Below are 15370 nucleotides of genomic sequence, written 5' to 3' on the forward strand. Positions count from 1 at the left end.
CTCTTTTTAAACTCTAAGGGAGAATTAGATTTCATATAGATTTCGAGTCATAGCTGCAGGACTTATGTAGCCTTTGTAAATTAAGCCTACTCAAAGGGTTTAAAGAGCATCAGGAGTGTTAGTTCTCTGTATCAAGTAAAGCAAACACTGGAACACAATGCAAAGCTCAGCTCAGCCCAGCCTATGAAATCATGAGCAGAGCCTCTGTAATTAAGTGCTCCGTACTCCTTTTTTTTAATATAATTTGTAAGTAAGATAATTAAAGAGAATAGCTTTCTTCCCTATTGCCGAATGTCTTCCCCAAACTCAGTTCGTTAATTACCTCACTAATAATGAATAACATTCCCAAACCATTTGCAGAGAGAATATTAAACCTCCAAGTGCGTCATTATGAATACGAGTGTGTGTGAGTGACTCAAAAGGTTTATCTTATATGACTATCTTTTTGTTCTCACCCGTTCTTCTCTCATCCCTTTGTTCTCTTAGGGTCCACCTGGTCGCCCTGGTCTCCCTGGTGCTGATGGTTTAGCAGGTCCCCCAGGTACCATGTTGATGTTGCCGGTAAGTTTTATGATGATTACAAGGTAGCCAGCCTCCAAAATGAGGAAGCGTGTTTCGAGAAATGGATGGGTGTTTTCTTTTTTCATCTGATTTTGTCTTTGGGTGAGAGATGATACAGTTTCTAGTATGGTGTAAGCATTTGAAGATCGTATGGTACCTTTTTTTCCTCAAAGAAAACATATGCTTTAGCTCCTGCATGGCTGCCAGATTGGAACCTACGTGAATGTATTATACTCACTGAAATCCTCCTTATGTTTTCAACAGTAACTATTATTTGCTACTATATGTCCTAAACAAGGAGTTTGCTGTTGCATAAAGGGCATGTACTCCCAGCAGGCATGTGTGCTTTCAAGTCTCCTTGACATGGAGAATTTTAAGCATTCCATGCTTAAATTGGACTTCAGTGTCCTCTTTGAAGAGTCAGTGCATCCTTTGAATAGAAATATATGCACATAGCCAGCTCTGCTCCCACTGGAGTCAAAGCAAAACACCATCTGTTTTAGCAGGTGGAGGAACAAGCCCAAAGCTGTTAAAGTATCTTGCAGCTTTGTGGTATGAAAAGTACTATATGCATGGAATTAATTATTCCTAAGTGTATGTGTGTATGTGAAAGCTCTGATGAGTACTACCATCCCAGAGAACTGATAAACCAACTGTAAATGAAGGGGCAGTATTTTTGGTAAGTAAAGCAAAGTAAGTAAAAAGTCTCAGAGCTATAGTTGCTGCAGTTCTGATACAGGAGGCAGGACTCCATCAGTATCAATGAGGAAAGGATGATTTTGTAAAGTTTATTTTCTATTTATGAAACAATCAATGGAAGTTTATTAAAATAAGCTAATGTTTTTGACCTTGTGCTTGCACCAAGTTCTGTTATCGCAGCTGGCTGTGTAACAGAAATATTTGTTTACCAATAATTAGTTGATGGAAAAATGCCACTAGTCCTCAGGGGAATTATTCCCAAATCATTCTTCCGTCTGTAATTGCTGTTATCAGTTTGCTCCACTAAAGGTAGTAAGTGTGGACTAATACTTAACCTATCGGTCACTTTGGAAAATCTCACTAGCTTTATTTTTAGATGTTAATGAGTCTCACCACAAGCGATTTACCAAGTCAAACCAGAAATTTCTCAGGAAGGAAGGAATTGGCTTCACGTCTCCCGAATTCCAGCCTAGTACTTTAACCACTGTCCAGAATTGTTTTCCACATTTATAAACCCCACTGAGAAGCCACTATCCTTTTATAACAGATGACCTGCTCACTAGCTTGAGAGCCATCCTGGTATAAAGGAGTAAACAGGTGGAATCGAATCTAGCAGTGGTAGACTGTCTTGTCACAGAGGTACATTCAAAACACCAAGTAACATGTGGGAGACACCTTTTGTGGGATGGGTGGCTCTTCATCATCATGTGTGGGGCTTGAATTCATCAAAATGGGTTCAGCTTTTCAATGGATGCAAGACAACGAATTTAGGCACTTTTGCTTGGAAAAATATTTTTGATTCCACATTACGCGGATCCCTACAAACCACCTGGCCTCCTTTCAAATGATAGAAGGCTTGGTAGTTCTCGTTTTAGAAAAAGTCAGGTGCTCATTTGTGGGGGCTTAAAGCAATACGTTTTCCGTCACTTTCCAAAAAAATCCTTCCATTCGGCTAATAATATGACTGCAGGAGAAAGACCTCAGTTACCGTGCCAGCTCTGGGCGTAGGCAAACCGAATAAACTGTTGTGGGCAGTGAAAGATTCATGGCCCTGATATCCAGCGTGCCTATGCCACACCTTTGGAAAGCCGTGCTTCTTGTTGCAGCTTAGTGTCTCTGCAACATTGCAAAGCTTCTGCTAGCAGTTTCATGAGCAGTAACAGTCCAGGAGTGCAGCAATGAGTACTTCAATTTTATTCTGTGGCCTCAGTGCAGCAGTCTTCTGAAGTTAGTGGAATGAACTAAAGACTGAGACCCCGTGTCGTTGAAGTGGTTTACACAGTTGCAGCGAATAACAAGCATGGTTTTAATTTGACAAATTCTGAATCCTTTTCTTGTTTTGATACTTGCAGTTCCGCTTTGGTGGAGATGGTGAGAAGGGCCCAACAATCTCAGCTCAGGAAGCTCAAGCACAAGCTATTCTTCAGCAAGCTAGGGTGAGCACAAGGAGCCTGCAAACAAAACTGCCACAAGGGTACAGCTCCAAAAAAATTTCCATTTTATATCATGCAGGATGGGAAGTAAAGAGCTCTAAGCATCATCTCATCACAGTAGTTATCCTTGTTGACAGCTGAGTCAATGATGGGGGCTATTTGCTAATGCATTATGAAATTGTATTAATATAGAATTTGTATGCTGGCTGGCAGCTTTTTCATGATACCTGTTGTTTTGTTCTGTTTGTTTTCTCAGATTGCTATGAGAGGTCCACCTGGTCCCATGGGACTCACTGGAAGACCAGGTCCCGTGGTATGTAAACAAAACAGGAGCACAGGTTTAAGAACACAGTAACGCAAGGCCGTGGATCTCATTCTGGCCTTGCCTACACCTCTGTATTTATACTTACTTTATTTGAAAAGAAACGGATGGAATTAAAGCCATAGTTTGTATTCTTATTCAAGGTCTGCAATGCAACCTGAATACTGAATCAGTTTTTATTGTAGATTTTGGGGTGTTTGGATAGAGCACACTGGTAGACTTACAAAACTAGCGAATAGTTTTACGTAAATAACTACATATGCCTCTACAGTCAGTCATCTCTGTAATAATATTTGCAAAATTTCTTGTGGTAAATATGAAACTCTACAGAAGGGGATACTAAAGCAAGAGTGTGCAGAATGACCTTGACTCACTATTTAAGCTGAATCTGAAAAGTTCTTGAGGCATGCCTATAAGCAATTAAAAACCATACAGATTTCGAAAAGAATTGTACTTTTTTACTTCAGTCCTGAATTTAGCTTGACTGCTAATACCGAATGACTTGGAAAATGGCCTTGTGGATGTTAAAAAAGCTTAATACTTGTACAAAGTCTGTACATGGAACACCACAGTTTTTCTGATGACGTGCAAAACAACTTTTTGATCATGAATAGGTTTGCCTCTGTGATCCCTACAAACACTTCAAAAGGACAATACTCACATTGAAAGAATAAAACCAGGTAGGAAGCTCAGCAAGCCAAAACCACCTGATCAATCTTGCGATTGCAATTTCCTCTTTTAGGAAATGGATACTTTTCAGACTCAATAGTCCACTAAATGGCGTAATTTAGCATTTACCATCTTTCAAAAAGCTATTATAAAGCATCTGTACCATGATATAAAATAACAAATGCTGCAGCCAAGATCATAAGCTTTCTGGAAGACTAGTCTTTTCTAAATTTCTCCCAGGTGATTGTATTTATCCGCTGATGTAGAGTGAAATTCCCTTCTACAGTTAGTACAGCATCCATCTTTGAAAGATCCACTTAATTTGGGAACTGTTGTTTTGTCTAATGTGATGACATAGCTAGGTTGGCAAATATATGGCCTCTTAAATTTTGATCTATGTCTGCTGTGATTTTTATTTATATTGTCATTATGGTGATGGACGCAAAGAGTAATGTTAGCAGTTTTCATTAGATCAGACAAGCATCTCATTGTAAAACACAGACAAGAATACAATTGTGCTACTGAGAAAAGAAAACAAGTGATCGCTGGGTAACCAAGAGAAAAGGATGAAGCAAGTTCCTGTTGGTTTATTGTGTGAAGAAAAAGTGGCTGCAGAGATATGCCAGTCACAACTATGGCAGCATACATAGAAAACAGCAACAGAAGTTGCTGGAGGCTACCTGGTTTTCTCCTTGCCTCAGAATGCAATAGCATTTTCCTCCAAAGTAGTTTCCTTCCACTCAAACTTGCCTCAGAATGCAATAGCGTTTTCCTCCAAAGTAGTTTCCTTCCACTCATCCCAGTTGTGGAGATTTGGTAATAACTTAGAAGTGGTGAGACTGTAGTATAAGAAATACGGTTCCTTCCCCTTCTTTTGCGCTTCTTTCTCTCTTTAATGTGATGCTTCAGCAACAGCCCATAGCTGAACAGTAACAATCAAGTCCTGCCCTTCCAACCTCCTCTTTTTCCCTCTCATCCTCACCCTCCTTAACGTACAGTGTCTGTTAGTTTGAAAGCAGGAGAGGCAGGTGGACAAACATGAGTATAGCATCCTACTACTACCAACAGAAAGTACTGGCCAGGTTATTGTCCACCTCATTGTGTATAATTATAGCAGCACATTGCAACTGAAAGGTTGTCTCAGTGCCGCTCTCTGCTATTCCCTCCAGTGACCACTTTTATGAACAAAGAAAACCCAGGAGGACATAAGATAATTACATACTGTTGAAGGAATATTTTAGGGAGCATAAGGAAAACTCTGGATCGTGTTCTTCCCTGATCCTAGCAGCTTAACATTCTCCTCAGTGACTCTTGAAAGCTACATGACACTAAAACTGTTGTTGAGTCGTATTCTCGGATGGCTTGGTAGTGCTTTGCCTCATCTTCATATAGCATCAAAAAATCTGTTCCAAATTATACTGTGCTCCAAATTGGCCAGTCTCATGATCCCTGTCTGTTTATCTAGGTGAAATTTACTGTTTTCAGGTAAATTTTAGCTAAATATCCCACCAGAATCTCACTTGGTCCCCAGAAACTGAAATCCCTGGACTTTACTTATATTTTTAAGCAGACCTATACAAGAGCAATTCTTTTCTAGAGTAATTCTTCCCAAGTAAATAGTTGCTATCAAGCAGAGAATTTGGCTCACAGACTCCTGATTGATCATGATTAGGTATGCAGTACTTACAAACAGTCAAACATGTTGGGTCTATATACCAAACTAATACGCTATTTCCAGCAGTGTATTTTAATCAAGAGACCCGCAGGATAACATTCAGTCTATACAGACAGAACAACTATAGAACTGCCGTAAGCAAGGAATTCACTTGTGAAGACTGGTATAATACTGACAGTGGGTTGTATACCTTTAGCTGAGGCAGAACCTGGCCTCATACTCAATGCTTTCACGTTTTAAAGGCCTTCATGAATTTCGGTATGCAAAGTTCGACAGATGAATAATATTAATAGTTGTTTTGCTTCTAAGCCACCAGGAGGCTCTAGAAATCCAACTCTTTGACCTGGCAATTTTTTTGGCCTACAGTTCCAGAAGCAACTACAGATTCTTGGTCTGTCAATTGTTTGTGTGCCCAGCTTATTTTAAGAAGGAAAAGGTTGGAGCTTTTACTCTTAATATGAATTGTATTTTGTTAAATTATTAGTAGCCAATTTAGAAACATATCAGTTATTAAAAGTCTTAAACACAGCACTGTCAAAGCCCCAGTCTAGCTTCAACTGAGTCTGGAGTTCACGTGCTTAATTAACATAGAATACAAAATAAATTTCTGCCTACAGATATTAAATGTAATCAATTATATTAATTAAAAGCAGACCTTACGTCAGGGAAACCCAAACAGACAGTCACCACCTACCAAAGCCACTGTTCTCTCCACTGTTCTCTCCACTGCCAGTACCAGCTCAGGATCTGATTTTCAATTTGCTTAGGACTTGATTCAATACCTGCAAGGTCAGTGGGAATCTTTCCACTCCAGGATGCTAGACTCAGCACTAAGCCAAGCCATCAGACCACTTCTTTCTTTGAATGGTCACTGTGGTGAATATAGGAGGATTATCAATTTTTCAAGGTCTGCAAGATTCGTTTCATACTAAATACATACATTTGGTCACGACCTGTTTCAGAGGTCAGAAATGCAAAAATTCTTTTGCCCGTAATAGTAAACTCCAGTATGCTCCTTCCCTGAGCCTGTATTCTCTGTGAGCACGTCGAGATTTTTTGTTTCGTTTTGTCTATTTTTGTGAGACCACTATTAAGAAAACACAAACTTACTTTGACTAATTCTGCCCCAGATTCCATGTACAGTATCTTACCCTGGATGAAGATCTGTTTTAGGTCTGTTAATGAGTAAAACTTACTCTCAAAATCTGTATCATCATTTAATGATAGTAAAGAGATGCAGCTATATAGATTTTCCACTTCTTCAGGGCCAGATGCACAAAGACCTTGATTAAAACATCGCTGAAGTTCATGACAAGATTAGACAGGGTATTTTTCATTGACAACAGTGATCTTTGGATTGAACTCCAAGACTCTCTTATATTCTGTACAACACAGAAACAGATAAAGGTAAAAAGAGGTGGCTTTCATTTCTGTTGCCTTCCCTACAGAAGATGCACCTCTGTTTGCATGACTTATGTTCTGACTTGCTCATATTTAGCTCTCAAACATTAATTTAGAACAAAGGGTTACATTTGATCCCATTCAAATCGGTGAGAGTTTTCTTTGGTAATAGAAAGATTTTCGGCCCAGTTAGGCCCAGTGTCTAGACAATGATATATCGGGGTATATCTGCAGATTCAAGTGGTGAATTCACACCTCCTAATGAATAAGGGATTGTTTGGTTTTTTCTCCCTGTAATTAATGTGTAGAAATAGATAGTAACTTTCGTTTAAAGAGGTTTTTGTATATTTAAACAAATGTTTTGCTTTTTTCATCAAGGGTGGACCTGGAGCAGCAGGTGCTAAGGGTGAAAGTGGTGAACCAGGTCCCCAGGTACAATAATATTGCCTGTGATGTTTGAGCTTGTTTATCTTTAAAAAAATACATTCGTACCACTTAGAAGAAATCAATCAATGATATGCTTTCTGCGTGCAATTGAAGAAAAATAGCTTTTACAATACTATCCTAATTAAATGCTGTAGCTTGATTTGAAATATGAAAGTAACAATATATAACAAAAAGCAATTATCACAGGTAGAGTGTCATCACTTGAAAACCTGTTTTAATATTGTCACTTCAGGCTCTTTTCTCTGTTAAATAATTATATGTCAATCTGCAATTGGATGACCTTGAGCTCTGCTTTTATCGGATCTCATAAGGTGAGAGAGGTTGAATTTAGTTGGTAATTCAACAGGATATTTTCAAGAAAGACGTGACATAGCAAGAATAAGTCTTTAGGAATCAGTGCATGCTTTTCTTCTCAGCTTACTATTATATCAGCTCCTGTGCAGTGATGTTAAAGAGCACTGAAACACATTGAAATGTTTTTAGTGGTAATAGGGGGTTCTTAAAGAAATCATGACAGGAGTCTCTGGAACAATGATTTTGCCAGATCTCAAGTGGTATCATGGATTTGCTACATTATTAAGTGCCTGTCTTAAAACTCCACATGGATATTTGCAGCAGAAAAATAAAGCCGTTAAACAAAAAAGCACTCTGAACAGCTGGTCAGTCCTCCAGTTTGCTTACTTACATTTTTAGTATTTTTTCTCTTCCTACTCAGTATTTTTGGATGGCTAGTCCTTACCATTGCTATTTTCACCTGAAGAAGATGCATTTGGGTGGGGGATGAGAAAGCTTCCACAGAAACATATGCCCACACAGTCGTCAGTGGAAGTTACATGTGTTTGAAAAGTGGAATTAGGTTTTTCAGTCTGGGGTAGTTTGGTCTCCCTCTAGTTAAAACCGTGCTGTGTCAAGCATGTGTCAGCATGTGAGCTGTTTACCAGCACAACTCATGTTTGTGTATGAGTGAGGGATCTGAAATAAGCACTCTTTAGTTTTCATCAAATAATTATTATGTGACTAAAATAATTTTGGCATGAGAGGAAGAAGGGTTTTCAAACCACAGGACTGAGATCTTCAAAGCCATAAAAAGAATGTAAGAAGCTTTTATGTTAAAAGGACCAATTATGCCATGTATAGTGCCATCTCACGAAAACTAGTATTAAGACTGGTGGTGCTAAGGCCAGTTTGGATGCCCATGTTCTATTAAAACTAATGGGAATTTGGAAACCAGAATCCATCTCCTGGGAAAAAATGCAGTTTTGTGTATAAAAAATCTTATCTTGTTCCTAAGGTGAGATGTTTAACTAGCTTTTTGCTGACATGAATGTGATCCTAAGAATTACACTTTTTAAATTCAGGGTCCTCGTGGTGTTCAAGGTACCCCTGGTCCAAGTGGAAAAGCTGGCAAAAGGGTAGGTAGCATATGGATCAATCCTGCTCCGGGTAAATAGTTTCTATTTAAAGATATTTAAATATTAACTGATTCCACTGCATTTTCAAATGTTTGCCCCTTTGGGTTTTTGCAGGGACGTCCTGGAGCTGATGGTGCAAGGGGAATGCCAGGAGAACCTGGTGCAAAGGTAAATAATAATGACACCTAAGACTTTATTTCAGTCTTGGAATGGGCTAGACAGATTTTATGTAGGTACCACAGCCTCTTCCAGGCCAACCCAAAATTCTTCTCTCAAGAGAAAATACTGAGGTTTCAGATAGCTGGGTCAGATGCAAGAGCTGAGAATGAATCATCCATTTAAAATATGGTAATTAATGGTAATGGCTCGTAGTCTGACCTTAAAGTAACTTGATTCTTGAGGCATGATTCCTATCCCTCTGAGTCATTTTCTAGTTACAGAGTATCAATAATAGTGAAGTCAGTTTTGCAACTGCAAAGTGCAGCTGGAATCAAGTTTTTCATCTCAACGTAGACTTCTTTTTATAAACAGCATAGTTGCAGCACAGTGAAAAAGTTGGTGTGGCATCTTCTCTTGCTTTAATGCATAGAAGCAAATTTTGTGAGTTTGATCTATGTGCTCCCTTCCATGTGTTTCATTCAATAACAAAAGTGTACATATAACCAAGGGTAGAAATTAACTTTTAGAGGGAAAGCACAATTTATTCCAAGTAATACAGGATGTAATAGTCACTTCCTAAAGCTGTGATTTCTTCTTTCCTAGGGTGACAGAGGATTTGATGGTCTTCCTGGCCTCCCTGGTGACAAAGGTAACAGGGTAAGAACAACGTGTATTTATACAACAACAAATTGATACGGTCACAGAAATAACGCACTATTCGTTAAGAATAGCACTAGGGACTATGGGGAAAGATAAAACAGAATGTCAGCTTTTCACACTACAGAATAATATTATATTGTCAGGTAATGTATTCCTCATGAAACATTTCAGTAATATCAATCAATAGACAGCAATTCATATATATATATATAAATGATTTAAATATATTTTCAGAATTCAGATCATATCTTCAGCTAGGTTTTTCTCTAATTTTTCTTAGTTAAGGAATTTGCCTGTTGGATTTAAAGTGATTGTTAAAGGAAATAGTAATAGGAAAAGGAAGTTAGCATGAAGTTTCTGTATCAGGAGCATGGCAAATTTTAACCGGCTGAGAAGCTTGCTCGAAAAATGCATTTGAATATTTGAATTGCAAACTGAATTGTTTAGTGTGGCTTATTCCAACAGCTGCAGCTTAAAGAAGGATCAGAATCAGGTCAGATAAGTTAGGAAAACCTGAAGTAATATTTAAAACAACTAACGTACTTGCTTCTTATGTCATACCAATCTGTAGGATGAGACCGCATCTTTCCCTACGAAGTGTAGAAATAATCACAGCAGGGGATTTCTGCTTTAAATTATACCCCTAATGTAGATGCTAGTAACAACATACTCTACTGAATGTACCTCCCTTACTGTTGTCCTGGTAAGTGCAATGCACCATAAAAGAAACAGTGAGTGGGACTGTCATCAGAACCATTCCCATATGTACTAAAGCTTGATGACCAAGGAATGACTATAGCTCTCACCCTTCAATGGGTTAGCACAGTTGCGGCACTTCCCAGAAAATCTCAACTGCGTTGGCTACTGGCCCGTAATGTAGTTCTTTGCAATAGCATCTAAGGATACTCTTTTGAGTTCTGTTTGCAATGGGAAAAGAACTTCTAGTGTCATACAGAAATGTCTTGATCCTCTTTCATCATTCCCTTTTACCTGAAGACTGTAAAGCAATCGGCGCGTCACGTAATTGAAATCCGGCTTGATGAGCAGGTGACCGGCAGAGGGGGCTAGACATTAAGCTCTTGCCACTGCTTCACTCTAAAGGCTGAGCAGAAATTGGTTCAGTCAGGGAATGGGTGTCTGCTTTCCAACCTGGAATACTAGAATTGTCTGTCTGTGGGACCTTCCAAGTCATAAAGAAATTAATATTTTTTTTTGCAAATATTCTATTTGTTTCGTATTTCCTAAACAAATTAAAAAAACTAAAATACAATAATAAGTTTTGGTTAAAATTTGCAAAATCATAATGAAAATAATGACTTCTTTTCATCATTTCTTTCATCCTAGTATTTAAAAATCTGCATTCTCGTGTTTATGTGGAAATCTTCTGTAGAAGTACAAACTATGATCTTTCTGAAAGCAGCTCAGTCCAAAGCCAGATCAGATAGCTGTAGCTCTTCGGATTCATATATACTGACAGCATGTAACACAAATATTCAGTTCTCTTTGGCTTGCAATAAAGAGCGCAGAAAGAAAGACAAGAGAAACACTTTTTTGGTTGTAGTTATGTTTCAGCTGTAAGAGAATCGATGTTAAAAACCCATAACTTTAGAGTAGAAGTTTTAGGACTACTTTTAGAATTAGTCATATTTGAACTATGAGTTGCAAATTGGTTGTCTCTGTGAGGTTATGCCTCTGTCAAACACCAGTTGTCAGGCAGGAGTTACTGGATGAGATTCTCTGACTTCCAGTGTAAGGGAGATCAGACCATATGGTGTAATATCCCTTTTAGCCTCGATATCTATGACTTTGAAGTTTTCTTATTTAGATTTACTAGATGCATAACTCTTATCCAGTATAAAAGTAAGACACTATATACTAGAAGAAAAGGTCTAAGGAAAAAGAAATTCAGGCTTTAACAGAAGATTTGAAGGAAAGAATTAGAGAATTGAAGAAGTGAGAATGCTGATAATGACAGGAGGTTTTGGTCTTACTGCATGACAATACCAGGACACTGAATGCAAGCTCCTAATCTAACTCTAAGTGCCATGTGATTGCAAGAGAAGAAAGGTAGCCCTTGAGGGGATGAACTATTTCAATATTTGAAAGCTTAAGTCAGTCTTCACCTGAATATTAATAGGAAGCCAGAGCACAGATCAGGTGTCTCATGTGTCATCTTTCAGGAGTGTCATTTAGCCTGTAGAAAAGCAAATGCTCTACCAGCAGATCACGTAGAGTAGTTCCAAAACTTAGCAAAATATAGAAACTGGTGAACTAATTCATCTTAAAGGTATGAAAGTGCAGTTCATAGAATTTCATTCTCTCCCATGCCGGTTCCAACTTCTAGAGGACAGAAAGGCAGTAGAATAAAATCCTGACATCTCTAATATTATGTAGCTCTGGGGTAAGAGAGCAAGTTACCTAAAATTCCCTAGGAAAGTTTGAAAGAGTAAAGAATGGAGCCATTAAAAAGTGACTCCATATATCTCTGCTAGGATCCACAGCAGTGGTCAGGCTCCTTGGAGACACTGATAAAATTAAGGAAAACAGCATGAATACTTGGTTGTTGTCCAATGCCAGAAGGAAGTCACAGTCTAAAAACCCGCTGCCCAGAAAGAGGTCAGTCAGTGGTGTTTAAGCGATGCAGCACACTAGTTCTCTTTAGAAACGGGGAAAGAAAAATAAATCCTAAATGTATGGTCCAGAATCTACTGAGGCTCTGCATATATAGACTTGAAAAGCCCCAGCCTCTGAGGGGAAGTGTGGAAGTCTGGCTGCCTTCCAAAGCTTCAGACAAATCAATCTCAAGGCTCTCAATGACTGGTGCCAGGGTGCGTGGTCCTGAAAGGTGGTCAGTGCACTTCACCGTGTATATTCCAGGGCCCAGCAATTGGTTTATTAACTTCTGACCCATGTACACATTCCTTATTTTACTGGCAGTAACACATTGTGTAGAGGGAGGGGGAAGGTGCTGATGAGACAAAGAAAAATGTGGGTAACGCTGCCTTTTGTAGCAGTAGTTTGTGTGTGTTCTGGGGCCAAGAATAGTTACAGAGTGAAATTTTACAAACACAAATGGTTCATTGTTTCAATAATGTTCATTTGTTTTTATACTAATGTAATAAAAGACTTTACTGAGTACTCTGACCTACAGATTTGTCTCATTGTGTCGACATGTTTTGACACATCAGACTTCAGCTAGCACATTTGTTTTCATTTCCCTTCCCATCCATTATTGTTTCCAGCAGCAGATGTATTATTTTAATGACTTTCCTTATTCTACAGGGAGACCGTGGCCCACAGGGACCACCTGGCTTACCTGGTGAAGATGGATCAAGAGTAAGTCTCTATTTACACAGTAAAATCTAGAGTGAATCCTCATGTAATGAGAATATAGTCGTGATACTTGTTCTTTTTTTCCAAAACTTCTATTCCCTTTATACAAAAACAGGGAGAAGATGGGGAAGTTGGACCAAGAGGTCTCCCAGGTGAAGCTGTAAGCAATGCTTTCTTATTCTTCTGTTTCTGTTACAAACGAAAGTCACTCTCAGATTTTTTTCCTTTCTATTGAACTGTTCTGAATTCCAGGTATAAAAATCACTGTGTGTGTGTGTATAGAGAGAGTACTGATTCTGGCTGAAAAGCAAACAAATGAACAGGTTTTTTAGGGGTGAAACACTACTTACAGGATTAGAATTTAGTCAGGGATATATCCAGCCAAGTATACACAGTTTCCAGAATCACAAAAGCTAATTCCTACCCTATTGTGTAAAATCAGTCACTGCAGTCCTTGACTGCATGAGAATATAACCAAGCCCCTGTTGCTTTGAAAATGTTTTCCAAACATCTACTTATTAGACAATAAGGCCTGGCTTCTCCTCTTTTTTCACACTACTGTGCTTCATTGTGTATTTTTACACTTGTTTCACATACAGAATTTCCACTGCTGTCAGTTGGAATTCTGCAGGTGCTGTCACTGCAGAGCAGAGTTCTGCATTGCAGGCAAGAAATCAAGCCTCGGAAAGGGGAATTTTACCCTAAATGTATGACATACTGCTGCCTACTCGCAAAGTAGGAGGAAGTCGCTACACAGTCAGAGCGTTAGTGATTTGTGACTGTATCATACATGAGGAGACTGGAGACTCGGTCCTGCCTACTTTAGCAGCGTGACATGAATGGTGACACAAATGATGAAAACTAATATTCATTTACATAGTATAAAGCCAAAAGATTATGTTATAGACCGAATCTTGCTCACCTTATTTAGGAGAATAGCCCTTGGTCTTTTGTGGAATTCTTTAGGGGTAAGAGGAACAAATCTGATTTTGGTTTCCAGAATGCCTTGCATTTATTATAATAAAATTATTAGTAATCTTTAATTATTTATTGGATCTTTGCTACAGATAAAAGCACCGTTTTACACTTAGTAGAGAGTATGACAGACCGTCACGTTTTCTAAAGACAGGAATACAAACATGTATGCTACTATTCAGGTCAGACCTTCAGGCCAAGACACAGCTGAAACTTCAGTGGAAGACGCTGTGCCAATGTTCTGCACCAGGAAATATAAATAGTTATCTCCTACCGTTCCCTGAAATGACCATACAGCAGCTAAATCAAAGCTTGCCCTTCTACTGACATCCTGTTCAGACATATGGTGGCCTTCAGGAGAATCTGTTATCAGTGATTTTTTCCCTTTTTTCCTTTCTTTCTTTCTCCCTCAACCCCCATGCTGCCTTCCCCTCATCCTTCCTACTCCTTACGACATTCCGTGCCCAGTCCTGCTCCTGGGCCTCTCTTTGTTCAGAAAAAAGTCATGCAGGTGTTAATAAGTGTTTCTTCTCCTACAGGGTCCGCGGGGATTACTTGGCCCCAGAGGTACACCTGGTCCCCCTGGACAACCTGTACGTATGAACTGGTTTGTATTTGCAATTTCCAGAAGAAAAATGGAAGTCCACTGAAAGTGGCTCATGTTTATGTTGTTTGTTGTAGGGCATTGCAGGTATTGATGGACCTTCAGGCCCAAAAGGAAACATGGTGAGTAAGTAAGCTGGGAATTAAAAAGGGAGTGGATTCTAAGAACCCTTTTCACATTCTCTCGTCCCTGCTGCTATGCCATCCCTTCCATTTAATTAAACTTTTCCGTCAAAATATTCAGATTCATTATGATCTTACATAGAAAAGAGAAGCCTTCTATTACTTAGTTTTCAGCCAAAAGGCCTAACCATGCTTTCTCTCAAGCTCCTTTAGCACCATGGACTCCAGTGCTTAGGTCCTATGCGTGGGCTGTTATTCTCGGTTAAAGAAAAGGCCGTGATATTCATTAGCATGAAAAAATATCATACTGGATAGAAAGTTGGTGGTAGACTTTAAAGAGGGAGAAACAAAGATGAGTTTGTATTCCTTTTAGTCCTGACAATGAAGATCTGTAGTGCAGAAATGCAAACCTAATGCCCTGGTATTTTTTTGCATGGTAGGGTCCTCAAGGGGAACCAGGACCTCCTGGTCAGCAAGGAATCCCAGGCCCACAAGTAAGTGTAAAATAACTCTCAAGAAATACGATGTAATGTGCAGCAAATGTTTAATAAATGGAAATTACTAAAAGGTTAGCTTTTCATGTGCAAAACTGATAAAGCTTCAAGGATTTTATAAATAACGCTGCAAATGTGCCGAGGGCAGTGGGAGCAGAGTTTTCAAGTAAGCTTTCAGAGGGATTTTTCATTCAGGAGAAAAATGACTCATTCAGTGTTCCTGGAATGCAGCAGGAACGGCCACACCTGGAGGAGGGTTCTGAATAGGATCTTGTTACAGACTTACTGCCAAAATAGTGGCTTGTGCAAAAGGCTCACACAAAACTCCTGATCTAACTCGTAAGGGGGGAAAAAAAGCCACTTATATTTGCCAGTGTGTTTAAACAGATTAATGAGGGACCTTT

The 15370-nt window shown here is 39.0% G+C and overlaps 1 protein-coding gene across 5 annotated transcripts in view; it reads left to right on the plus strand.

Annotated features, from left to right (window-relative positions):
• COL11A1 (collagen type XI alpha 1 chain) overlaps positions 1 to 15370 on the plus strand; it is a 167428-nt gene that overhangs the window by 64617 nt on the left and 87441 nt on the right. For all 5 annotated transcript variants that reach the window (XM_019473101.1, XM_009283198.2, XM_009283200.2 and 2 more), the window contains 12 exons: positions 487 to 561; positions 2613 to 2696; positions 2950 to 3006; positions 7139 to 7192; positions 8566 to 8619; positions 8734 to 8787; positions 9382 to 9435; positions 12721 to 12774; positions 12887 to 12931; positions 14286 to 14339; positions 14428 to 14472; positions 14913 to 14966. In XM_019473101.1, coding sequence (XP_019328646.1) covers positions 487 to 561; positions 2613 to 2696; positions 2950 to 3006; positions 7139 to 7192; positions 8566 to 8619; positions 8734 to 8787; positions 9382 to 9435; positions 12721 to 12774; positions 12887 to 12931; positions 14286 to 14339; positions 14428 to 14472; positions 14913 to 14966 — 684 coding nt within the window. The remainder of the gene's footprint in view (positions 1 to 486; positions 562 to 2612; positions 2697 to 2949; positions 3007 to 7138; positions 7193 to 8565; positions 8620 to 8733; positions 8788 to 9381; positions 9436 to 12720; positions 12775 to 12886; positions 12932 to 14285; positions 14340 to 14427; positions 14473 to 14912; positions 14967 to 15370) is intronic.

Source organism: Aptenodytes forsteri, unplaced genomic scaffold, assembly GCF_000699145.1.
Source record: "Aptenodytes forsteri isolate BGI_AS27 unplaced genomic scaffold, ASM69914v1 Scaffold181, whole genome shotgun sequence".
Lineage (NCBI taxonomy): Eukaryota > Metazoa > Chordata > Aves > Sphenisciformes > Spheniscidae > Aptenodytes > Aptenodytes forsteri.